This window comes from Heptranchias perlo, chromosome 35 (genome assembly GCF_035084215.1).
Source record: "Heptranchias perlo isolate sHepPer1 chromosome 35, sHepPer1.hap1, whole genome shotgun sequence".
Lineage (NCBI taxonomy): Eukaryota > Metazoa > Chordata > Chondrichthyes > Hexanchiformes > Hexanchidae > Heptranchias > Heptranchias perlo.
In genome coordinates, this window is record NC_090359.1 from 21,931,239 (window position 1) to 21,958,031 (window position 26,793).

Here is a 26,793-nt window from a genome sequence, read left to right on the forward strand (position 1 = left end):
AATGCAAGTCTTTTTTTCTATGTAGGCAAATGCAGTGGTCATTTTGCACACAGTAAGATACCACAAATAGCAATGAGGTGAACCACCAATTAATTTTTTGGTAGTGTTGGTTGAGGGAAGAATGTGGGCCAGGACACCATTAGGACGTCCTGGTTAGGTATTGTGTCTAATTGTGGGCACCGCACTTTAGGAAGGATGTCAAGGCCTTAGAGAGGGTGCAGAAAAGATTTGCTAGAATGGCACCAGGGATGAGGGACTTCAGTTACGTGGAGAGACTAGAGAAGCTGGGGTTGTTCTCGTTGGAGCAGAGAAGGTTAAGAGGAGATTTAACAGAGGTGTTCATGAAAGGTTTAGATAGAGTAAGTAAGGAGAAACTCTTTCCTGAACACACTCTTATGGAGTTTTATGCCTCCCTTCACCCCAGCATTAACAGCCGTGCCTTCATTGTTTGGGCCCTACACTCTAGAATTCCTTCCCTAAAAACCCCTCTGCCTCTTGTTAGAGCAGTAGAACCAGAGGGGGTTAAATTCAAAACTAATCTGCAGAAACATTACTTCAGTGAGCGAGTGGTAAATCTTTGGAACAGGCTCCCTAGGGAGACGTTGGAAGCAGACAGTGTTGATTCATTCAAATGAAAATTTAGATTAAATTTCTTTCAGAAAATATTTTGGGATGCAGTATATGAGTAATTTGAGACATGATGTGGTGAGTGTAGCATGCTTGGAAGGAACAGGTGACCTTGGACCTATGGTTCCCAGGGCTTTCCACCATGTCTGGGTTTGTTGTAGACTAATTGAGAGAGATTGATTGCTACGATTAGTCAACAACTCCTATTATCGTTGTATCGTGCGACTACCAGGATGGTAAAAGACAAACTGGATGGACCTTGGTCTTTCTCTGTCTAGCAGTTCCCTCTTGTGCATTAAGGCCCTCCTTAAAACCCTCTTCTTTCATCAAGCTTTTGGTCACTTCTTCTAATATCTCCTTCGTCTGGGTGTCCATTTTTGTCTGATTACACCTCTGTGAAGCGCCTTGGGACTACTTTTTTACCTTAACGGCGCTATAGAAATACAAGTTGTTGAGATTCTGAACTTGAAATAAAAACCACAGAAAGAAAAATAGTGTTTTCCGCTCTCCCTTTATTGGTCTGACTGCACTTTTTTTGTTGCAGTAAAATAGCTGATCAAGTGCCCCATATGCAGGATTAAAGAGGTAGAGCATTTCCAATTCTTCTTAAAGGCAATGAGCAGTGAAGGTACTGAAGTCTTTGTTGGAAAATGTTGGGAATATTTAGCAAAGGCTTAGGAGCCAGTTCTTCATTTGTGAAGTAATTGAAGATTGTCCTGGTCATCTCCTTGCTTCTTGCTGACATCCGATTCCCATTCCTGGTGGAGTGTTCCTCACACTGTGCCTTGATCTTTTTAAAGTGGCTACCATGTGCGGTGTGGCCTGCACTCTGGCAGCGTTTCTTTTTGCTCTCTTGGCTGAAGATGTCTCCTTTCTGGAATCTTAGCGTGAAGATGTTGACCCGAACCGAGCTCTGGATTTGGAAGGTCATCAATAAAATTGGCCAAGTTGACCAAGACTGACATCAGTAGTATGACAAGTTGAGTATTTGGTTTAAGATTTGTGTAGCGTGAGTCCTTAATACAGGGCCAGGAATTTGGCGCCTTTCAGAGGTTTGAAGTCAAGTTTTCCAAAAGTTCAGGATCAGGCTATAAATTGACTAAATGCAGACTGTTGAATGAGCCAGAAGCAACTGGGTCTGTTAATGTGCCTGAGTTTGTCAAACTGTTACCAGTATTAGCATCCCCCATTAGAACTGGGCTAACGGCGGGCTGACGCTTTTGTGCATGTTCGTGGCTAAAGTTAGATTGATGTGCATGAGTTTGCTTTATTAGACCTGGGCTAGAGTGAGAATGAGATGTGTTAGCACATCTTACTGGACATGGAGTAGAATGAGACTGAGATGTTACAGCACACCTCGCTGGACCAGGGATAGAGGGAGACCGAGATGTTTCAGAGTGCCTTATTGGACCAGAGGTAGAGTGAGAATGAGATCTGTTAGCACATCTTACTGGACATGGAGTAGAATGAGACTGAGATGTTACAGCACACCTCGCTGAACCAGGTATGGAGGGAGACTGAGCTGTTTCAGTGTGCCTTATTGAACCAGGGCTAGAGGGGTATGGTGTTTTAACATGCCTTATTGGACCAGAGCTAGAGTGACAATGAGATGCGTTAGCACATCTGACCGGATCAGGGGTAAAAAGAGATTGAGATGTTTCAGTGTGCCTTTTTAGACCAGGGCTAGAGTGACAATGAGATTTGTTAGTACATCTGACCGGATCAGGGGTAAAATGAAATTGAGATGTTTCAGTGTGCCTTTTTAGACCAGGGCTAGAGTGAGACTGAAATGTTTCAGCACGCCTCATTGAACTAGAGGTAGAGTGAGACTTAAATGTTTTAGCATGCCTTAGTGGACATGCGGTAGAGTGAGACTGAGATGTTTCAGCATGCCTTGTTGGACCCGGGCAAGAGTGAGAATGAGATGTGTTAGCATGCTTTATTGGACCAGGACTAGACTGAGACTGAGGTGTTTTAGCATGCCTTAATAGACCAGGGCTAGAATGATAATGAGATGTGTTAGCACATCTGACTGAATCAGGGGTAAAATGAGACTGAGATGTCTTAGCACGCCTTACTGGACGAGGGGTAGTGCATGACAGAGGTTCATCGGAAAATGATACAACACTAGCTCGATGATATGTTACTGGATCTATGTGTTGAAGAGGTTCAGAAGTGTTAGCATGTAATATTGCATTAGAATTTTGGAAATCTTCAGAAGTACACGTTAATCCTGAACTAGAACGGGAGTTTGAAATCCAGGGAATTGAGTTTGCCAGGAATTCGGGGTTTGCAATATCACATGCTGGGCCAGAGTTGTGGTGGAATTTCTGTTCACAAACATTCCCTACCTTTTTTGGCTCTTTCTTTCCATCTTTACCTTGCTTCCTTATTAAATCTTCTGGGCTCTGAGGACTTGAAGATGTTTTGCTGTGATTCTTCCTTAGTCTTGCTATTCCTGAATCCATGCTATGCCGCAATCCGCCAGATGCCACACCTGAATTTGACGCAACCCCAAGTCCTTGATCAGAATCAAGGACTGGCTTTTGATGGCTATCTTCCAAGATCTGTAGTGTGACACCTACTTTTGTTCGACTCCTGGAGTCATAATTCAATTGGTGCTTTGGAAGGCAATTGCCCAAATCTAAATTGGCAGTGCAGGGTCCACCTGCTGTACCTTGCACTGGTTCAGTCGTGCACTTAATATTAATATGGTTTGTGCTCTGCTTGTTGAGGTTATCTATATTGAAGCACAATAAATCCAGTCACGGGGGCACTGTTTTATCACTGGCACCTGAAAATAAAAGAGAGATTCTTAGACATAGCACTGTGTAACTAAAGGTCTAAATATGTAAACTACCTTCCCCTCACTGAGTAAGTAAATAGGTAGTCTCTGACATTGTTGCTGTGGGTCAGGTGCTAGCATTCACTGGAGCAGTGTGGGTTGTCTCTCACTCTTGACCACTGCGCCCCTCTGACTTAAGCACATAATGTAGGCTGGCACTTTCTATGCAGTACTGAGGGAGTGCCGCACTGTCGGAGATGCCGTCTTTTGGATGAGATGTTAAACTGAGGCCCTCTCAGGTGGACATAAAAGATCCCATGGCACTATTTTGAAGGAGAGCAGGGGAGTTCTCCCCGGTGTCCCGGCCAATATTTATCCCTCAACCAGCAGCTAAAACAGATTATCTGGTTGGTTATTTATCACATTGCTGTTTGTGGGACTTTGCTGTGTGCAAATTGGCTGTCGCGTTTCCTACATTACAACAGTGATTACACTTCACAAGTACCTCATTGGCTGTAAAGCGCTTTGGGACGTCCTGAGGTTGTGAAAGGCGCTGAGAGGGCAGTAGCGGCCATCTCCCGTGCTTGGTAAGAAAGAAAGAACTTGAATTTATATTGCGCCTTTCACAATCTCAGGATGACCCAAAGTGCTTTACAGCCAATTAAGTACTTTTGAAGTGTAGTCAATTTGTGCACAACAAGGTCCTACAAACTGCATGGAGACAATGACCAGCTAATCTGTTTTAGTGATGTCAATTGAGGGATAGATATCGGCCCAGGACACCAGGGAGAACTCCACTGCTCCTCTTTGAATAGTGCCATGGGATCTTTTACATCCACCTGATAAACCGAGGCCCAGCATGCCCTAACGACTCATCCGAAAGACGGCATCTCTGACGGTGTGGCACTCCCTCAGTACTGCACTGCACTGGAGTGTCAGCTGAGAATTTGTGCTGAAGTCTCTGGAGTGGGACTTGAACCCACAACCTTCTGACTCAGAGAGTGTGCTACCACTGAACCACGGCTGACACGTGTAGAAAAGCAAATGTCTTATAGCCTTGGAAAAAATTGTTTTTAACCTTATCCCTAACCTGTCCATGCAGAGAGGTGATGTAATGTCCTGAGTCCTGAATGTTATCATGCAGGAAGCTTGTACTTTGCCTTGAGACCAACAGTGGTGGATGGGCTGAAGGCTGAAGGGCCCCTTACCTGACTGGTACCAACTGGATCCGGCAGAGGATGACCATTCTCTGGGATGCTGAGCTAATGAACATTGAGAGTAGAGGTCAGATTGTAGAATATGAGGTCATGGTTTGAAGCTAGTGTATAACGAGCGAGACTTTGTAACGCAAAGTTAGGAATTCGAGGGCTGATCTCCCTACTACTGAGCTCAGTGACTGTAATGTGAGGTCTTCCGCAGCCATCGTGTGTGTTGACTAGGAGTATAGTTTCCTCCAATAAATTTATAAGCATTGACTCTGGCATCTGAATTATATTGACTGTACAGCACAGAAACAGGCCATTTGGCCCAACAGGTCTGTGCTGGTGTTATGCTCCACACGAGCCTCCTCCCTCCCTACTTCATCTCACCCTATCAGCATATCCTTCTTTTTATCCCTCATGTGTTTATCTAGCTTTCCCTTCTCCTTAAATGCATATAGAAGACCATTCTGGCCCATCTGACCAGTGTCAAGGTCTAAGAAACATGATATCTAGGACTCTCATTCTTGGCAATATAGACAACTATCCCGACACTTTCCATCACAAAGACTTCCATAGCCATAACATTGCCTGCCTCCGCCCCGATCTCAGCTCATCCTCCACTGAAACTCTCGTATGTTCCTTTGTCATCTCCAGACGCGATTATTTCAGTGCTCTTCTTGCTGGCCTCTTAACCTCCACCCTGCCTCTCCCTAGCTCCGTAACACAAACAACTTTGCATTTAAAAAGCGCCTTTAATGTAGTAAAGCATGCAAGGTGCTTCACAGGAGTGTAATCAGACAAACATTGACACTGAACCAAAGAAGGGTGGGGTCAAAGAGGTAGATTTTAAGGAGGGTCTTTAAAGGAAATGGAGAGGTTTAGGGAGGGAATTCCAGAGCTTAGCGGTCTAGACGGCTGAAGGCACGGCTGCCAATGGTGGGGCGAAGGAAATGGGGTATGCACAAGAGGCCAGAATTGGAGGAGCGCAGAGATCTCGGAGGGTTGTAGGGCTGGAGGAGGTTAGAGCGATTAGAGAGGGGCGAGGCCATGGAGGGATTTGAACACGAGAATGAGAATTTTAAAATCAAGGCGTTGGTGGACTGGGAGCCAATGTAGGTCAGTGAGCAAAGGGATGATGGGTGAATGGGACTTGGTGCAAATTAGGATTCAGGCAGCAGAGTTTTGGATGAGCTCAAGTTTGTGGAGGGTAGATGATGAGAGGCTGGCCAGGAGAGCACTGGAATAGTCAAGTCTGGAGGTAACAAAAGCATGGATGAGGGTTTCAGCAGCAGATGGGCTGATGCAAGGACGGAGACGAGCGATGTTATGGAGGTGGAAGTAGGCGGCCTTTGTAATGGAGAAGATTATGCGGTCAGAAGCTCATCTCGGGGTCATATAGGACGCCAAGGTTGCGAACAGTCTGGTTCAGCCTGAGACAATGGCCAGGAAGGGGGATAGACTAGGTGGCTGAGGAATGGAGTTTGTGGCGGGGACTGAAGACAGTGGCTTTGGTCTTCTCAATGTTTAATTGGAGGAAATTGCAGCTCATCCGGGACTGGATGTTGGACAAACCATCTGATAACACAGAGGCAACGGGGAGTTGAGAGAGGTAGTGGTAAGGTAGAGCTGGGTGTGATCAGCGTACATGTGGAATCTGACGTCGTGTCAGCAGATGATGTCGCCAAGGGGCAACGTTTAGATGAGAAATATGAGGGGGCCAACGACAGATCCTTGGGGCTGTCCAGTGGTAATGGTGTAGAGGCGGGAAGAGAAGCCATTGCAGGAGATTCTCTGGTTATGACTGGATAGGTAAGAACAGAACCAGAAGAGGGCAGTCCCACTCAGCTGGACAACGTAGGATAGAATTTGGAAGAGGAAGAGGAGCTCTGGTCAGCTGTGTCAAAGGCTGCAGACCGGTCGAGAAGGATGAGGAGGGATAGTTTACCATGGTCACAGTCACAGAGGATGTCATTTGTGACTGATTAGGGCCGTTTCAGTGCGATAGCAGTGGTACAAACCTGATTGGAGAGGTTCATACATGTATTTGCGAGAAAGATGGGCACGGATTTGGGAGGCGACAACAAGCTCAAGAACTTTGGAGATGGGGCGGTAGTTTGCAAAGACAGAGGGGTCAAGGGTGTGTTTTTTAAGGGGGAAGGTGATGACAGATTTAAAAGGGAGGGCGACAGTGTTTGAGGAGAGGGAATCGTTTACATTATCAGCTAACATGGGGGCCAGGAAGGGAAGTTGGGTGGTCAGCAGTTTAGTGGGAGTAGGGTTGAGTGAGCAGGAGCTGGGTCTCATGGACAAGATGAGGGCATGAGGACGGTTACAAACCCATTACTAAAACTCAACGTAGATTGAGAAATTCCCGTCGGAGGAGCAGAAAACCGAGGCGACCACCCAGAAGAGAATACAGTGTCTCCGTAGAAAACGGCAGGCGAAGTTGGAGGTCACTGCAAGGTCCAGAAGCAGCGGGGAAATGGACTTCAGCCCAGTGGGAAGTGGATTTCTGGCCGGGACCCCTCTTTTTTACCCCCCCCCCCCACCCCCACCAAACACACCAGCAAAAATAAACCTGAGAAACCAGCAGTGCACTGAAGGACAGTCAGAAGCTGCTGGAAAAAGTTACCTTAAAACTTGAAGCGACCGAGGAGCAGAGCAGAGTCACGGCAGTCGAGTCTTGCAGTGGAGTCCAGCACAGCAGCGCAGTCCTGATGGAAGAGGAATCCAAGTCAAATTTGAGCAGAGTTCCAGCAGTTGAAAGGAGCACAGTGAAAACAAAGACCGAGCAGGGTTGGGGCTCTGCACAGGTATTGTTAAACTTGCAGCTTGAACTTAATAGTTTGGGCTAAAATGCACCCACTATTAGAGACGGGGGAGCAGAAGAGTGGAGATTGAAGGGCGAAGGATGACCACGGATAGAGTTGCAGAGCAAAGAAGCTCAGTGAGGAGCTGCCAGCCCAGGAGCCACCTTGGAGGTTCCAAGATTATACCGTAACCTCCTCCAGCTCTGTGCCTTCCCTGAATTCTCCGTTCCTCTGGTGCATCTGTCTTCCCCGTCTCCTCATCCCACTCTCTGGAATTCTTCCTAAAACCCAGGTCTTTGACCAAGTTTGGGTCACCTCCCTCCTCTAATCTCTCATTCTTTGGCGCAGCATCCATTCTCCTCACAACTGTATGAAGCGCCTCGGTACGTTTTCTACGTTGAAGGCGCTACATAAATGTTTTTAACCCCTGGCCTTTACCCAGGAGGGCATCAAAGGACCAGCAAAGAAGCCGGAATCTGCAGTCTGCATTATACAGCAGCTGCAGTGCAGAAGCTGGCCGCAGCATTGTCACCACATGGAAAATGGTAATTGTCTCCCCCTCCCCTCCTTCCATGACTGACGGTCTGACTTTTCCCCCTCGACCGCCCAAAGGTGCTCCGGTCAACTGCGGTGCAACCTGAGGTGCTATCCCAGCTGAGGTCGGGCTACCTCGGCACAGGCCGAGAATCGGACCTGGTCTGCACGGCTCGGTGACATGTTTTCCGATCCCAACCGAGCCATCAAAGGAACTCCAGCTGGGAAGTTGTTGATGATGTTTGATTGCCCGGAGGAGATACATCCACCCACCCTGGGTTAGGCAGGGGCAGCATTTCACTAGAGGCTTATGGAGAATAGGTTGCAACTTACATGAAGAACAAAGTCTGATGTTGGAGATCTGGGTGACTGCATCTCTGTGCTTCTTGCCTTTGATTAAAAGAAAAATTAATGAGTCTCCTTAACAAAACAAAGGCATATGTTTTTATTGGCAATTTTCTCCTCAACTGTAAGTGTTGACTCTTCCTGGGGTTTGGTTCCATAGACATCACGGGCCAAACAACCATACTTTATGTGTGAGCCTAAATAGTGGATGTTCATAGGCTATTTGACCATGAGGGGTACAAAATGGTTGATTCTGACCCTGCCCCCAATCAGCATCCACTTATAAATGGGGGTGGGGTGGGGGGTCACTGAATAATGATCAAAAGCCTGGATCCCAGCCAATCTTCCACACTTTCTGGTCTGTTGTTGCTCAGCTACAAGTTGCTTTGATCATATGAGTCATCAGGAGATGTTTCTGATTTAAGAACATAAGAAATAGGAGCAGGAGCAGGAGTAGGCCTTTTGGCCCCTTGAGCCTGCTCTGCCATTCAATAAGATCATGGCTGATCTTCTACCTCAACTTCACTTTCCTGCCCTATCCCCATATCCCTCAATTCAACTTAGTATCCAAAAATCTATCTCCCTCAATCTTGAATATACTCAACGACTGAGCATTCACAACCCTCTGAGTGAAGAAATTTTTCCTCATCTCAGTCCTAAATGGCCGGCCCCTTATCTTGAGACTATGACTAGTTCTATTCTCTCCAGCCAGGGGAAACGGCCACTCAACATCTACCCTGTCAAGCGCTCTAAGAATTTTATACGTTTCAATGAGATCACCTCTCATTCTTCTAAACTCCAGAGAGTATAGGCCCATTCTACTCAATCTCTCCTCATAGGACAACTCTCTTATCGCAGGAATTGACACATAATTCAGCACACCAGTTCTAACGTGCAACACCAACAGTTCAAAATTGAGCCTTGGGGGCAGGTTATATTCATAATGAAGTCCCTACAGCCATAAGGCAGTCCACATAATGTGTCAGCCATGGCTCAGTGGGTAGCACTCTCTCCTCTGAGTCAGAAGTTTGTGAGTTCAAGTCCCACTCCAGAGACTTGAGCACAAAACCTAGGTTGAAATTCCTAGTGCAGTATTGAGGGAGTGCTGCACTGTTGGAGGTGCTGTCTATCAGATGAGTCGTTGTACCGAGGCCCCGTCTGCCCTCTCTGGTGGACATAAAAGATCCCATGGTGCTATTTTGAAGGGCTGGGGAGTTCTCCCTGATGTGTCAATATTGACCAATATTTATTCCTCAACCAACATCTCTAAACATTATCTGGTCATTATCTCATTGCTGTTTGTGGGACCTTGCTGTGGGCAAATTGGCTGTAAAGTACTTTGGGACATCCTGAGATAGTGAAAGGCGCCATATAAATGCAAGTTCTTCTTTCACTGTTGCAATCCTCATGTTGCCATTGAAGGGGTGGGCTTGACACTCCTTAGTGGCCTTGATCAGACGGCAGAGGCCTGGGAGGTAGACGGCCTGGTCCTGTCTGTCCCCTTGAATAGAGAATAGCAAGAGCAGCTGAGCCATGGAGACCAGGAAGGTCCCATTTTTGATCCCTGGCCTGTGCTGAGTTGGCTGATTTCAGTTAGAGAAGAGAACTGTTAGAGAAGAGAACTGGGATGCTATAAATGGCAGCAGCACCCAGGCAAGGGAAAGGGAAATCAGCTGGAGTTCCCTTTCCTGATCACTTGGAAGTGTCCATATGTGGATATTGGCTGAGGACAGTATGGGGCTTGGCTGTGGTGACCCACGCAGTTGAATAGCCTGCCAACATTCACTATCAAGGCTCACGCGTGAATAAGGGTGACTTGGGCAGGATGGCGACCAGTGCATGTGAAACCGTGCCTCAAGCAAGATGCAGCAAATTGGTGAGACAAAGGAAGGGATGGGAAAGATGCTCCAAATCTTGAAAAAAATGTATTCAACTTTGCCTTTTGCATTGCCAGTTCCTGTTCAGACTGTTCTAGTTTATTTGTTCACTGTTAAGATGCTGACACCTAAATGGAGTCTACCAGCTTGAACTTTGAACCATTCCCTCTTCAACACTTCTATTATTACTAGCAGATCCCCTGTGGCATTGCTCACGGTGAGTTGAGGGACAGTAACATAGAAACAAGAGTAGGCCATTCAGCCCCTCGAGCCATGGCTGATCTGTACCTCAACTCCATTTACCTTCCTTTGCTCCATATCTCTCGATACCCTTACCCAACAAAAATCTATCCGTCTCAGTCTTGAAAGCTCCAGTTGTCCCAGCACCCACAGCCTTTTGGAGGGGTGAAAGTTCCAGATTTCCACTACCCTTTGTGAGAAGAAGTGCTTCCTGATTTCCCTCCTAAATGGTCTAGCTCTAATTTTAAGATTGTGTCGCCTCGTTCTTGATTCCCCCATCAGAGGAAATAGTTTCTCTCTATCGAAACCTTTTAACATTTTAAACACTTCGATCAAGTCACCCCTCAATCTTCTATACTCAAGGGAATACAAGCCAAGTTTATGCAACCTATCCTCATCATTTAACCTTCTACCTTGGAGGTCAAACTCTATAATTCTGTCTGTTACTCTACGCAAACAGTAAATGAGTGGCCTTTATTTTACATCCTAATATAACTGCCCATGGCATTGTCCACGATTAATTAATGATTATAAGTTTTTTAATTATACAAGACTGTAACAGAGTTGGGAGAGACTGCAGGAACTCAGTCCACAGAGCCACTTAGTGGCCGGAGTCTACAATTACATCATGACAGTTGACATAGCAAAAGATTGAGAAATAAACAGAGGAGGGACTGAGAAGGAGGGTGAATTAGAGTGGGTGATTTCAATGTCAATTCAGGTACAGAAAAAGAAATGAGAGGGATAGAAAGATTGGATTAAGAGAGAGAGAAAAAAGAGACAAAAAGAAAAAAAAATTAAATTTAAAATTTGACATTTTAAAAATCTCTTAAAACAATTCACAACCTGAAGGAATGAGATTCCACACATAGAATTTATTACTTTCTGGGCCAGAGAGATTGATTGACAATCATTAACAATTATCACATCGTTAAAAGGATAGTTACGCTGTTAATTACAAGACTTAACTTTCTGCGGCGAGTTTAATGAGCAACTAATGTGCAAACGCAGCAAATTCATGAAAATCACGGGGCGATTAAGCGCGAGACGCCATTTTCGCGAAGCTGACGGCAGTGCGGCGCAAATCAGCCAACAACCTGTGGCGATTCGCAATTCACGGGGTGTCTCTTCCTCGCCACAAGCTCCTGGCTGATTTGCACATCAGTAACGGCGTGTGTCATTCAGACGCTGTTATTTTTTTCAGCAAAATCTGGCCCAACCTATTTGCAGGTACACTGCTTCAGAAGCTTACACTTTCTTTTAGTGGGTTTCAAGATGCTGGACAAAATCTTCGCTTTTGTAAGGAACTGTGTGAACAACAAAATACAAGTGAGCATCACGACAGCAAAATCCTGTTGCAGTATACAAAGCTTTGCTATTTGCAGTTTGGTTACAATGACGTAAAAGTCCCTTGTTATAATGGAACTGCTCTTACATTAACACTGTATTGCACACAGGGGAGTTGAGACCAATTGTAGCCTCCAGATGAAGACGGATTAGAGGGAAAATTGAAGTAGGGCGTGCAGAGGTAATGCAGAATTCAGACCCCATTTTGAAGTCAAACATTCTGTCTTATATATATATATATATATACTTCTGGATTATTGTTTAAATAGGAAAACTTAGGACAATTTGGGAAACAGAAAAGTAGAGTCAGTTGGAGCATAGGAGTTTCTCTGTGGTACAGGCTGAGGAGCTGGGAGAGGCAACAGTGGGGTATTACAGTGCCACCACTGGTAGGAGGGTGCAATTACAGCGTGACAAGTTTACATAGGCAATTTCCATTATAAATGCACATATAGGAATTTATAATAGGAAAAGCTAACACAAAAGTGTGAAATAAATGTGACAACAGGAAGTAAGGTTTTTTAGACAGGAACTGTATGCAGACGTACCATTTTTAATATATAATAGATATGGAAGTGCCAAGCGAGAATCCATGATAGAAGGAGTTCTGCTGTTAATGTTAAATTAAAGCTGTAGAGCTCACCTGGTGGCTCACCTTGCTAAGGGAAGTTTGTAACTGTGCCATATAGACCAGAAGATCCCAGCTTCAGTTCCCTATCAGCGCATAGTTGACTGTTCTTAGCCCGGGGGGTTGTTAAGGGGTGCTACAGTTAGCCTCAACACCCTCAGGTAAGAGGGTGGGTGGGGGTGGGGGGAGGGGGAGGAAATCAGTCAGGGCTGTCGCTCCTGATCGCTATCCAGTGACCCCTGCTGAATGTGCGGGATGTCGGGTGAGGGTAGTGTCGTTTTTTTGTGGTGATGCACTGTTGACACTCACTGCCAAGGCTCAAAGGTGAAACGCGGCTGCTCGGGCGAGTTACCAGAGGTTAGCGAGCACCCGTGGGACCGTGCCACGGCATGGCTAGACTTTGGGAGCACATCTGCAAAAAAACAAAGAAAAAAACAAGGGTATAAAGCTTGCACCCACAGCATCTAGACAAAGTGACATCTTTCATGGGGTTTCTGAACAAGACTGGTCCAGGATTGGAGCCACTTCTTTGTTAACACAGATGTGGCATTATTGAATAAAATTACCAAAGTATTTGCACTTTAGTTATTAATATATTCCCCCAACCCCGCCCTTTGAAGATTTGCTATGAATTTTTTATTCCCTTGTTTGGATTGCACTCCTCCATCCCTCTTTTCAAACAATCCTATCCAACTCTTCTTGAACCTCACAAAAGTACTTCCTGTTAAGGAGGTAACTCCAATTAGGTTAAAGTGGTGCTTTACTTCGATGATTCTATTCTAAGAAAACCTACAAATAAATATCATTCTTGATTATCTAGTGTAGTCACACTGTGACTGCCGCTTGACTGGTCAGTTTGGCCCTTTCTGGGATTGCCATGTTCCTTGTGGAGTTGCTTGAAGATTCTGGGACTCCTTGGCGCTGACTGGCACTGCCAGCCTGAATTTTTTTTTAAATCAGTGAGTTACTATGATCTGGAATGTAATGTTTGAAAGGGAAGCAGATTCAATAGTAACTTTCAAAGAGGAATTGAATAAATACTTGAAAAAGAAGTTTTTGCAGGGCTATGAGGAAACAGCAGGGGGAGTGGGACTAATTTGATAGCTCTTTCAAAGAGCTGGCACAGGCATGGTGGGTCGAATGGCCTCCTTCTGTGATCTATGATTCTATGAATCCCATGGACATTCTGGGATTGCTCGGTTCTGAATCCCATGGACATTCTGGGATTGCTCGGTTCTGAATCCCATGGACATTCTGGGATTGCTCGGTTCTGAATCCCATGGACATTCTGGGATTGCTCGGTTCTGAATCCCATGGACATTCTGGGATTGCTCGGTTCTGAATCCCATGGACATTCTGGGATTGCTCGGTTCTGAATCCCATGGACATTCTGGGATTGCTCGGTTCTGAATCCCATGGACATTCTGGGATTGCTCGGTTCTGAATCCCATGGACATTCTGGGATTGCTCGGTTCTGAATCCCATGGACATTCTGGGATTGCTCGGTTCTGAATCCCATGCCCACCTGGAGTTGTGCTGTGTCTGACTACCATACCTAGACTAGGACTATCTACGTTCTCCCAGACCCCTTATTTCCATACACTTATTTAAGGCTCGTCTAAGAGATACCAGTGCGATGGTGTTGAAGATGAGCACGGCCAGGACAGCTGAACCGAAGAAGCAGAATATGATTATCTCAGTGGTGATGCACTGTCTCCCGGAGGGCAGGCAGGAACACTTGACATCTGGCAACCACGGCTTCTCGTCCATGAACCAATGACATGGTGGCAAGAGGGTAACCATGGAGAAGGCGTGGGAGGATGAAGCACCCGACAGACAGGGTGGGAGAGACCAGAGATGGGAAACGAGGGCAAGTTGGATAGCCGGAGCAGGTCTGAATTAAAGCATTGCAGGGGACCGGGGGATGGGGGCGGGGTTGGGAGTGTGTCAGAGGCCCACATTGTGACTCTTGTCCCGGGTCAGGCACCTTTATTATGCTCCCGGGGGCGGGGGGGCCACACGGCAGCCTCGCTTTCTCAACTGAATTTGGGCAAATGCGCTGGGTTAATACTGCAGATCTGTTTGAAACTTCTCCACCTAGGTTGTCCATCACATAGCAGAATGTAACAAGGTGTTTGAGTGCTACACGTGTGAGAAATGGAAGTTGACAATCTCACTGCTTATCAGGCCGTGTGATAAGTGACACTCATGTATAATTAAAAGAAAAAAAGGAGGAACTTGCATTTATATAGCGCCTTTCAAGTTCTCAGGACTTCCCAAAGAGCCTCACAACCAATTAAGTACCTTTTGAAGTGTCCTCACTGTTGTAATATAGGGAAAAGCAAGAGCCAATTTGTGCACAGCAAGCTCCCACAAATAGCAATGAGATAATGACCAGGTAATCTTTTTTCAGTAGTGTTTGTTGAGGGATAAATATTGGCCAGGACACTGGGGAGAACTCCCCTGCTCTGCTTCATATAGTGCCATGGGATCTTTTACATCCATCTTAATCTCTGGAGTGAGGCTTGAATTTCAGGCCTAACAAATCCCATGATCTTCTGACTCAGAAAGAGTAGTGCAATCACTGAGCCAACGCTGGCACTTAAATCTCCCCCAGACTATCTGAAGGGTTTCGATGGAGTAGATGGGGAGAAACCGTTTACACTGGCTGGAGGGTCGGTAACCAGAGGACGCAGATTTAAGTTAATTGGCAAAAAAAGCCAGGGGAGGTGATGAGGAGAAATCCTTTTGCTCAGCCAGTTATGATTTGGAATGCGTTGCCTGAAAGGGTGGTGGAGGCTGATTTAATAAGTAACTTTCAAAAGGGAATTGGATATACACTTGAAAAGGAAACATTTTCAGGGCGATGGGGAAAGAGCAGCAGGGGGTGGGGGTGCGTGAGACTAATTGGATAGCTCCTTCAGAGAGCCAGCACAAGCACAATGGGCCGAATAGCCTCCCTTCTGTGCTGTATGATATCTAAAGATGTAACTAGCTGAATTTCAGGCCTAACAAATCCCAGTTTATATAAATTATCCTGCACCATTCTTGCCCTTGAACATACAGCTTGCATTTATGTAGCACCCTTCCTGTGGGGGACAAAACGTCCCGCTGCACTTCACGGAGGAAATACCAGATGCCGAGCCAAAGGAGAGATTAGGAGGGATGACCGAGAGCTTGGTCAAAGAAGTGAACTTTAAGGAGCACACTAACGAGGAGAAGTTCAGGGTGGGAATTCCAGAGAGTGGGATCTTGGCGCTGAGTTACTGACACCAGTGGTGGGGCAAAGAGAGGAGGGGGAATTAAATTAAATCAAAGTAGTTTCGCCTGGGTTTAAAATCCTCTGTATAGCCACGTAGCGCAGCCACTGAAACAAAAAGTTGATTTGGCAACCAGCCAGACATTCAAGATGTGTATTAAAGCCAGACAGACTAGTTTGTGGAATGTCGCTGTTCCCAGACCATGATACACTGATGTAAGGAGTCTTCCAACACCAGGTTATAGTCACCTGACGAAGGAGGAAGCCTCCGAAAGCTTGTGATTTCAAATAAAGCTGTTGGACTATAACCTGGTGTTGTAAGATTCCTTACAGAAAAACAAACTCATTAACCTGGAGATTGTGTGGCGTGGTTTGTTACATAGAATTTACAGTACGGAAACAGGCCATTCGGCCCAAAAGGTTTATGCTCCACATGAGCCTCCTCCCACCTTACTTCACCTCACCCTATCCACATATCCTTCTATTCCTTTCTCCCTCATGTGTTTATCTCGCTTCCCCTTAAATGTATCTATGCTATTTGCCTCGTGATAGCGAGTTCCACATTCTCACCACTCTGAGTGAAGAGGTTTCTCCTCAATTCCTTATTGGATTTATTAGTGACTATCTTTTATATGTACGGCTTCGAGTTTTGGTCTCCCCCACAAGTGGAAACATTTTCTCTACGTCTAATCTATCAAACCCCTTCATAATTTTAAAGACCTCTATTAGGCCATCCCTCAGCCTTCTCTTTTCTAGAGAAAATAGTCCCAGCCTGTTCAGTCTTTCCTGATAGGTATAACCTCTCAGTTCTGATATAGAGTCTCAGTTGCATCTAAATGTACGTGAAGGGAAGTGAAGTTAAGCGAAGTAAGTGAGTGTCAATGAACTGTAAATTCACTTGCTGTCTGTAAATTAAAGCAGTTTATCCAGCCCTGTCTCACTAAAGTGTTTTTAGCCCACCTACTGAAAGATTGGAGAAACAATGTGTGAAAGACACTCTGCAATTTAGATCACGTGGGCAACCTGATCATATAATTAGATGTTGGGCAATACTGGCACATTCCTGAACATACGACGATGAGACAGCTTATGGGAATGACCAGCAGCACTGAACCCGAGAGAATACCTTGAGGCAGGCCTGAAATTGGTTGTGCTGCATTAACCACCCAGGTAGTATTGCACGGCCCTTGCCTTCAGACCCCTGGGCTTTTGTTTTTTTTAAATAAACCAAGGTGAAGGACCAAGACCCACAGTGCAAGTACCAACAAGGATGGAAGAGTAAGAGAAGACAAGATAAGAGTGAATCAGGAAATAATGATACCAAGCTTGGGCCTTAAAAGCATGACTATTCTAGGAGGAAAGAAAAACTGAGAAGGGTAAGGAGCTTTTGTTTTGATGTCCCTGAAGGAGGCTGTTAAAATTAGACTTAACGTCACCAAAATGAGGATGTGGGAAGGATGACATGATTGGAAGGATGAGAGGAAAGTTAAGAGGAGCATCAAACATAGCAGTAATTATAAAAGAGGCACGAGGCAAAGAGAAATTAAAGACTAGAAGCGAGTGACTGATCACCCATCATAACCCAGGCTTTTCCTTTTACCTTGTCTGGGAGCACAATAGATGTTGGAAGAGCCTCCGGAGATAGGGAGCAGTATTCTAGTCTCAGACAAGACTTTGCCTTTACAGGAAATTTGAGAACTGTTAAAAAAAGGAAAATAAAAAAGGCCTTTGCATGAAAGTGGAAACAGTTTTCTGGATGACAGCTTTTGCAATGTGCATCTCCATTTAAGGCAAAAGGAGATAATGGCCAGATCTGAGTCATCAAAGGCAGGAGATGGTAACTTCTGGTTTGACAGGAGCCATAATGAAAAATATCATCGTCCCGTTGAAGGGCAGGAGATCAAGATCTAGGGTGCATTGCAAGAGAATTAGGCATTGGGGTTGTGCAACCTGAAGGAAATTCATGATTTGAGTAGAATCTACTTGCTTGGAATGGCTGGACAAAAATCAGCAACTGCTCTTGATTGCTATCCAGTATCCCCTGCTGAATGTGCGTGTGGGCAGTCAGATGAAGAAAGGATCAAGCTTGGCTGCAATGATTCTCATGGTCAAATAGCCCAGGAGCACCCTTGAAGAATAAAGAGAAAGAACTTGTTTATATAGTGCCTTTCATGACCTCAGGATATCCTAAACTGCTTTTCAATGAAGTGCTTTTGAAGTGTAGTCACTGTTGTAATGTAGGAAACGCAGCAGTCAGTTTGCACACAGCAAGATCCCAAACAGTAATGTGATAATTACCAGATAATTTATTTTAATGAAACTGGTTGAGGGATACATATTGGCCAGGACACCGGGGAGAACTCCCCTGCTCCTCTTCCAATAGCACCTTGGGATCTTTTACGTCCACCCGAGAGGGCAGACAGGGCTTTAACGTATCATCCGCGAGACAGCACCTCCGACAGTGCAGCACTCCCTCAGTACTATACTGGAGCGTCAGCCTGGCTTATGTGCACAAGTCTCTGGAATAGGCAGTAGAATGCTGCGACTGTATGATTTACCAGGCAAAGAAAACTGGAATCTGACAAATTCAAAGCAATAAAAATTTATTTTATACAGAAGATACATTTATAACTTTTGTACAAAATTCGGTCTTAATTAATTCAGCGAACACAAGCACTAATACATGATTATACCCTGTATTGGGGTATGCTCTAATAAGTAGTGTCTCGGAATTTTCACAACACAAATCCAGTGATTTCAATTTGTGGACATCAAATGTCCTCCCACCAAAACAATGCACTGGGGACAAGTGAACAGTTTATTTGGAATTCTCTAGTCTCCCCCAACCCAACACAAGGGTTTTGAGAGGGGAAATAGTGAAAATGGTTTCCATCGGCTGGCAAATCGAGAACAAAGGGCACAAACAGGACCACTCAAAGAATATGTTCCCTCCCACACAGGTCATTAGAACATGACTGCTTTACCACAAGTGGTTATTGAGGCAGAGACTATATTATTTAAAAGGGAATTGGAGAAATGTTTGAAAAGGAATATCAACAGCAGCAAAATGAGTTGAGAGTGGATTGTTCCAGTTGAAGATCTAGCAGGGGCGCAGGTGTGATGGGTCGAATAACCACCCTCCGCACCGTCGTTTCCATGATTCTAACCCAGTACTTACCTAACAAAGCCCAGTATCCCATCTCATCATCAACCCATGATGGTGTGAGGCCTGAAATTTGACTGGTGTCAGGACCAGCAGTGCTGGTGGTGGTCCTACACCAGGTATTAGAGGAATATTGATCTTACACACCCTCTATTTAAGTGGTAAGTATTCTAAAATATAGTTATTGGGAAAAGTGCTGATTGAACAACGCAACAGCCCAAGCGAGGTCCCATAAAGTGACCGATAGTGATTGAACCTGCGTTTATTTTGCACCTTTCAAGTCCTAAGAACGTCACAAAGTGCCTCACAGCCACTAAATTACTTTTGATGTTTAGTTACTTATGTAGGCAAACAAGGCAGCCAATTTGTGCACAGCGAGCTCCCACAAACAGCAAATGAGATAAATGACCAGTTAATCGGTTTAGTATTTGTTGGCTGTGGGAGGAATGTTGGCCAGGGCACCCGGAGAACTTCCTTGCTCTTCGAAAAATGCCATTGGATCTTTTGTATCCACCAGAGGGGGCAGATGGGAGCCTTGGTTTAACGTCTCATCCGAAAGACAGTGCAGCGCTCCCTCGATACTACACTGAAACGTCAGCCGGGACTACACGCTAAAGTCCCTAGCACGGGGCCGGAACGCACAACCTTCTGACTCCGGGGCAAGAGTGCTACCGACTGAGGGACGTGCAACCCCGATTTATCAAAATGCTTCAGTTATTGACACATCAAACATTCAGACCCTGGCAATTGCCATGTTAAAATAGAACTTCAGATGTCACACTGCGAGGACTTTCAGAAGCTTTTATATTTTGCAGGCAAACCTGATCACATGATTTCGTTTCCCCCACCCATCTCTTCTGAAGGCACCCGTTCTGGAGGTATCCTGCTTAAACAGTTGAGTGCACCTAGACGGCAAGTGTTGGTCAGCTATCGAACAGCGCTGGGCAGCAAAGTCAAGCCCAATCCCCTCCTCAGCACCGCAGTGTCCATTTGTTTTAGCAGGGGTCAGTCAGGAGTAGGAGCACTCAGAGCAAGTGTAGCGTTCATACTGCTGTCCCGGTTGAGATCAGTGAACTCTGCATAGATTGGGATTGGCACTTGCAACGCAGGGCGATCTGACTAGCAGCTCAACAGTGCAGAGGACTAACAGCCACCAGAAAAAACACCAAAATCTGGAACATTATAGAATGTACAGCGCAGAAACAGGCCATTCGGCCCAACTGGTCTATGCCAGTGTTTATGCTCCACATGAGCCTCCTTCCACCCCTCTTCATCTCACCTTACCAGCATATCCTTCTATTCCTTTCTCCCTCATGTACTTATCTAGCTTCCCCTTAAATGTATCTATGCTATTTGCCTCAACTACTCCATGTGATAACAAGGTCTATGTTCTCACCATTGAGTAAAGAAGTTTCTTCTCAATTCATCATTAGATTTATCAGTGACGATCTTATATTTATGGCCCCTAGTTTTGGATTCCCCACAAGTACACTATCAAACCCCTTCATAATTTTAAACACCTATTAGGATATTAAAAACCTTCTGAGCTAGATTGCCATAAAGTGCTGCTGCTCTTTAGTGCTTGGCCCATTTATTTGTTTTGTACAAATTTGTTCACAGTGGGGAGGAAAGAGGTGAGAAAGACTTAAATTTCTCTGTCGATGACTTTATTGCAGGGTGGTGGGGGGGCGCGAGGAAAGGTGGTGAGAGAAAGAGAGTCAGTACCAAGTGCAAAATGAGATTTCACAGGCAGAATTTTGCCCCAATATTCCCACAGGAAAGGCAGCCACATCCAGCTGTGGTACATGGGTGCGGTTACAAACCTGACATTACTAAAACATTCCCCTGACTGTTCACTCTCAGCCACATCAGCCTGCAAGGACAGCCATGACACCGGCGCCAGTGTCTTGCACCTGTTTACCATGGCGGTGAGGCTTTGTCTCACCCGGGAGATGGCAGTAAACCATTTCCAACCAGTTGGAAACATGAACACCACAAGACTGGGGAGGGGGTGTGCCGATTAATCAGTCAAAATGGGCATGTTGCTTAATAAAGTGTGGGGGCTGCATATTCAGGCAGAAAGTTAAACACATGCAAAGACATAATAAGTCAGTAGAATATCAATTTAAAATGGGATGAGTCATCCTTTGCAAAATGCAGTACTGACGCCCTTTGTTCCTTTTTTAAAAAAAAACTTTCCAATCAGATTCTGCTCAAGGGTCTGTCAAATAAACAGAATACATGAAATAATTGAATCTTAATTGGGGGAGGGGGCAGAAGGAGAGAAAGACATGGATAGGCAAACAACTGGAGGTCAAGGATTGGACTTGGGACCACCACCACATGTGCCACGATTACAGCAAGCACTTGAAACAGCACTAGCTGTTAGAACAGTGGCCACATTAGACTGCACAGGAGTAAGCTGTGACTTTCCAGGGATGCCTTCTATCGAGAAGAGGTTTGACATCAGTGCAGGAGTTGGTTTTGCTCATGTGCAGCAACTTAGGAATTGCAGACCCCAATCCCCTCCCAAGTATCCCGTGTAAAATTCTGTTCTCTTGCCCGGTGTCCCTTGGTCCTTCTAATCTCACAGCGCCAAGGCCGCCCAGCCCACAATCAGCAGGGTCCCGCCAAACGGTGCGGCTTTGGTGAACAAAGGGTCCCCAGTCACCGCTTGATAGTAGAGGGCGCCGCAGAACATCACCATCCCAGAGGTCAGCAAGGAGCCAGCCTGGAATCAAAAAACAAAAAACTTCAGAAGATTGGAACAGCACCTCCGAATGCTGATTAAGTAAAGACAGTTTAAAAATTCATTCTTGGGATTATGGGCATCGCTAGCAGGGCCGCTTTTTATTGCCCCCATCTCTAGTTGCCCTTAAGATGGTGGTGATGGGCCGCCTTCTTGAACCACTGCAGTCCGTGTGAAGGTGCTCCCGCTGTTAGTTCCATAATTTTGACCCAGCAACGATGAAGGAACGGTGATATATCTGCAAGATGGGATGGTGTTCCCATGCATCTGCTGCCCTTGTACTTCTAGGTGGTGGAGGTCGCAGGTTTGGGAGCTGCTGTCAAAGAAGAATCGGCGAGTTGCTGCAGTGCATTGTGTGGATAGTACACACTGCAGCCACGGTGCGCCGGTGGTGGAGGGAGTGGATGTTTATGGTGGTGGATGGGGTTGGCAATCAAGCAGACTGCTGCGTTCTGGAATGATGTTGTGTCATGGACAGACACATGCATGTTGTGTGTACACCCAGTTCAAATCCCACTCTGTGCTGAGTTAGCTGTTCTCAGCCTGGGTGCCACTGGGGCACTGGAATTGCCTTCAGTGTCCCTGCTCACTGTCTGGTAACCTGTGCTGGAAAGCGCCTGGGGTGAGGACAGGATCAGGCCAAGCTGCGGTATCCTCTACGCACACAGTCTGCCAACATTCACTGGCGAGGCTCACAAGAATGGGCAGTTGGAGGAGGTACTAGATGGTTGTTGGCACCCAAGCAACTGTGCCCCAAGCAAGCGTTAGCACCTTTGGATTGGGGGGGGGGGGGGGGATTAAAAATGATAACTGGCAAAAATGAAGAGCAGAATATAACCAAGGATGAAATATTGAAGTGATCTCATACCAGTAGAGGCTTTCGGCAGTGAGGAACTCCCAGTAGTGCCAGGCTGTGCAGGAAGTGGTACTTGTTTGCAGTTTCAAACAGCTGTGGGACAAGATAGGTTAGTGCTGCAGCTAGCAAAGTGATAAACACACAGGGTAAACTGGAGAGAAACCAACCCATTACAACATCCCAGCACACACCCTCAGTTACCAAAATAAAAGCTGCCACCCTCAGACATTACACTCCAGCCGATTCTCAATGATAGCTTAGCTTAAATGAGCGTGTTGAGTTCCCAGAGCTTTCAAACTCGCTGCAGGCATCTATCTTTGCCTCTGGCTGTTGCTGATTAAGTCCCAGCCCATCCAACTTTACTAAACTGAGAAAACACCCAGTAGAGCAATTGGATTCTGTCCTTCTAAACCTAGGTTGTGTCTATAGAAAGTTTTGATTTTTGAGTGATGGGAAAACTTAATATATAGTACTGGAGGGGAGGGGGTGGTTTACAGGCCCATCACTAATGGCGACAAATGAAGTGCATCACACAACAATGTATATTGTATTTAATATTAAAGAGCATTGTCAGAGGTGGAGGTAGGGGTGCTACAACAGGAGGAGACAGAGAACTCAGCCAATGAACACTGACCCCTGCTGGAAGTTGCATATAGGGATGTTGGGTGAGGGCAGAATTGGGCTGGGATGTGATGGCCCCCCCACAGGAAAATAGCCCACTGATACTCAGGAAAATGGCCACTTGGTTCAGGGCAACTGGTATTTGTGAAACTGAATCCAAGCAAGAAGCCCATGAATTCAGGAGGGGCAGGGGAGGAGAGAATACCCAAGACTTTCCCTATCGTATACATTAGCATCAATACACTAAATAAAGCTAGTAACAACACTCCACAGACAGTTGAGATTACCAGTACAGCTCTCAACCTTCAATTCTCAAGGCCCTTTTACATTGTGGCCCAATGCACAGGCCTGGGAAAGCAAAGCCAAGCCAACTCCCCTCATTGCTTCCCTTTTTCCCCCCATTTTGAAGCCTACTGCTGGCCGTCTGCAGGCCCAGTGGAGACAGATTAGTTGGAAGGAAACCAGTGTCTGAGAGTACACTAGACACCCCACATGTGCAAGCACAGAGTGAAAGAAAGACTTGCATTTATACAGCACCTTTCACAACCTCAGGATGTCCCAAAGCACTTTACAGCCAATGATGTACTTTTGAAGTGCAGTCACTGTTGTGGGGAAAGGGTAGGGTAGCGGTTATGTTGCTGGGCTAATAATTCAGAGAGCATGAGTTCAAATCTCACTCTGGTAATTTGAATTCAGTTTTTTTTTTAAAAACAGGTTTTTAAAAAAAAATGTTAGTGACCACAAAGCTGTCAAATTGTTGTAAAAACCCAACTGGTTCACTGATGTCCTTTAGGGATGGAAATCTGCCATCCTTATCAATGCCAGCCTTGCCAGTGACACCGACAATGAATGAAAATAAAAGAAACATGCTGTAAAAGTGCCTTTAAAAAAGGAAATTACAGGTCACACACACAGCCTTACTTCTTTCAAATAGTCATCTCGGTCACTGCGTCGGAATCCTAGAAAAGCAACAGAAAGGCATTACAGTGCTTCCACCATAACCACTCGCATCCCAGGCGAAGGGAAGGGGAATGAGGAGAGACATAATCCACCAGGGCTCCTGCTCCTGATTTCTATCAGGTGACCCCTGCTGGAAAGTGTGTGTAATGATACTGGAGGACGACAGGATCAGGCTCAGCTGCGATGTACCCCACGGTTCAATAGCCCACTGACACTCCCTGTCTGAGCTCAAACATGAAAATGTCTACTTGGGCAAGAATGATACCAGGGTTTAGAGGGTTAAATTATCAGGGTAGGTTGTATAAACTCTGCTTGTATACCCTTGAGTATAGAAGATCAAGGGGTTATCTAATCACATTGTTTAAAATTATAAAAAGAATCTATTTCTTCTGGTGGGAAAATCCAGAACAGGCACAATTTTAAAATTAGAGCTAGGCCATTCAGGAGTGAAATCAAGGAAGCATTTTTTTTCCATACAAAGGGTAGTGGAAATCTGGAACTCTTCCCCCAAAAGACTATGGATGCTGGGGGTCAGTTGGAGGTTTCAAGAGCGAGATCGACAGATTTTGTTAGGTACGGCTACCAAGGGATATGGAGCAAAGGCGGGTGAATGGAGGGGAGGTGCAGATCAGCCATAATCTAATTGAATGGGGGGGGAACAGGCTCAAGGGGCTGAATAGCCTCCTCCTGTTCCTAAGTCACTGAAGAACTGTGCGTACCTGTGAAACCATGCCCAGCAGACTTTCAAAAAGTGAAATAAAAAAAAGCAATTATAAATATGTAAGTTTAAGAGATGATTTGTGATGAGATAGGCCCTTAATGTTTATTGAGCAGTGATATGATTGACAGCAGATGTGACCTATCACTGACAGCTTTAGGCAGACTTCTCCAGCACAAATAAAGTGGCAAAGAGTGTTGAGGGGAATCTCACATTAAGATTATAAATAAATACATATTAAGTGTAAACTTAAATGTAGATCACTGAATATTAATTTCTGGATTTAAGCAATTGTTTAAAATTATTTTACTGGGACACTCAAAACACTTCATGCTTCCAGGCCATTATTGGATTGTTACGAAGACAAGGCCCAATAGGATATACACAGACCAACACTACTAGATAAGAACAAGCAGTTACATATCTGTGACCTTCAGTGGCATTGCAACACAGTCACATCACTGAGCAACATTCCCCTTCCCCAAATATCTTTCAAACAACTCAATTTTGACACAAGACCACAGGGTTCAGAGCAAACTACAATCTCCCAATCCATAAATTAAGAAATGTGGCATTGGCCTATTTACACAGATAGGGATGACCTTAGGATAAAAAAACAAACAAACTTGTAGTAATATACCACCTTTCATGTTCTCAGGACATCACAAAGCCCTTCTCAACCAATTAAGTGCTTTTTGAAGCATAATCATCATTGTTACACAGGCAAGCATCACAGCCAATTTGCACACAGCAAGATCCCATAAAGAGCAAATGAGATGAATGATCAGGTTTCTCCCCCCCCCCCCCCCATCAGTGGCATTGGTTGAGGGAGCAAATGACCCCGACACTGGGAGAACCCCCTGCTTTTCATCAAAGAGTGCCATGGGATCATTTACACCCACCTGAACAAGCACAGAGGCTCCATTTAACATCTGATCAGGAAGGGCACACACACACACACACACACACACACACAAACAGTCTCCTGAAGCATCAGCCTAGATTATGGGCTCATGTCTCTGGAATAGGGCTTGAACCCACGACATCCAACTCAAAAGGGGAAAGAGTGCCACCGACTGAGCCAAACTGGGGCCAGTGCACTGGTTCAAAACACCTGGGGTAGCCACAGCACTGTGGCTGGCCTGAGCACTCCAGAGCTAGGGACAGAAAAAGATTCATCCAGGGCTCCTGCTTCTGGTTGCTATCCAGTGACTCTGCTGGAGAGGGAGGAGGGAAGAGGATGGCTCAGCTATGAAGCCACACACAGTCGAATATCCTGCTGGCACTCACTATCCAGATTCAAACATAAGGGGGTTGGCCAGGTTCAGGGAACCCAACCCTAACAGGGGAATCGGGTGAGGAAAGGGAAGAGGGGAATCAGACCCACCCACCCCACAGCGTGGGGTGCCTCCTGCCCGCTGGAGCTCCGGGAAGAGACTCGTTCACTCACCCCGGGGCCTACCCGCTGCAAACGCCCGACCGTCGTGGGGGGGGGGGGGGGGGACGGCAGACTTACCGTGCGCCCCGTAGGCACCGAGCCCGACCGCCAGAGCACCCGAGAGGCCAGCCACCCTCATAACACCCCTCGCCGCCATCCTTCTACTAGAAAAGCCGCGGTCAGGGCCTTCTTATAGTGCGCCCGCCCCCCCTCCCCAACCAATGGAGGCTGCGGAATGATTGGCAGCCGGACCGAGCAATCGCGGCGACGTTTTGGAGATGATTGACGTACCCGCCGTCCAATCACCGGAGTCTAAAGGTAGGCTGACCGCTTGACGTGATTGACGGTAGACCTGACCAATCAGCGACAGGTTTGGGCGGGTCTTCTTGGGCGCAGGCGGAGCGGTTGCGCGAAGGTGATGAGGTGAAGTGGGTGCTTCGCCTGTGGGCGGAAGGATCGGCCAGGAGAATCATAGAAATTAAAAGCACAGAAAGAGGCCGTTCGGCCCATCGTGTCTGTGCCTGCAGGAAAAGAGCCATCCAGCCTAATCCCACTTTCCAGCTCTTGGTCCCCAGCCCTGGAGGTTACGGCACTTCAAGTGCACATCCAAATGAGTTGAGGGTTTCTGCCTCTA

General features: G+C 46.0%; 1 protein-coding gene and 1 long non-coding RNA gene across 2 annotated transcripts; both read right to left on the minus strand.

The window, feature by feature from the left end:
• Positions 1-1,119: 1,119 nt before the first annotated feature.
• On the minus strand, positions 1,120-12,905 carry LOC137302426 (uncharacterized). Its single transcript, XR_010958456.1, has 5 exons — positions 12,705-12,905; positions 11,673-11,727; positions 8,292-8,348; positions 7,247-7,328; positions 1,120-3,421 (listed from the first exon to the last, which is right to left on the minus strand). It is a non-coding gene; the product is annotated as an uncharacterized lncRNA (long non-coding RNA).
• A 5,335-nt stretch (positions 12,906-18,240) lies between these two features.
• Positions 18,241-26,354, minus strand: tmem256 (transmembrane protein 256). Its single transcript, XM_067972077.1, has 4 exons — positions 26,238-26,354; positions 23,965-24,002; positions 22,435-22,515; positions 18,241-21,548 (listed from the first exon to the last, which is right to left on the minus strand). The coding sequence occupies exons 1-4, from the start codon at positions 26,314-26,316 to the stop codon at positions 21,405-21,407; spliced, it is 342 nt and encodes a 113-aa protein (XP_067828178.1). The 5' UTR covers positions 26,317-26,354; the 3' UTR covers positions 18,241-21,404.
• Positions 26,355-26,793: the final 439 nt, after the last annotated feature.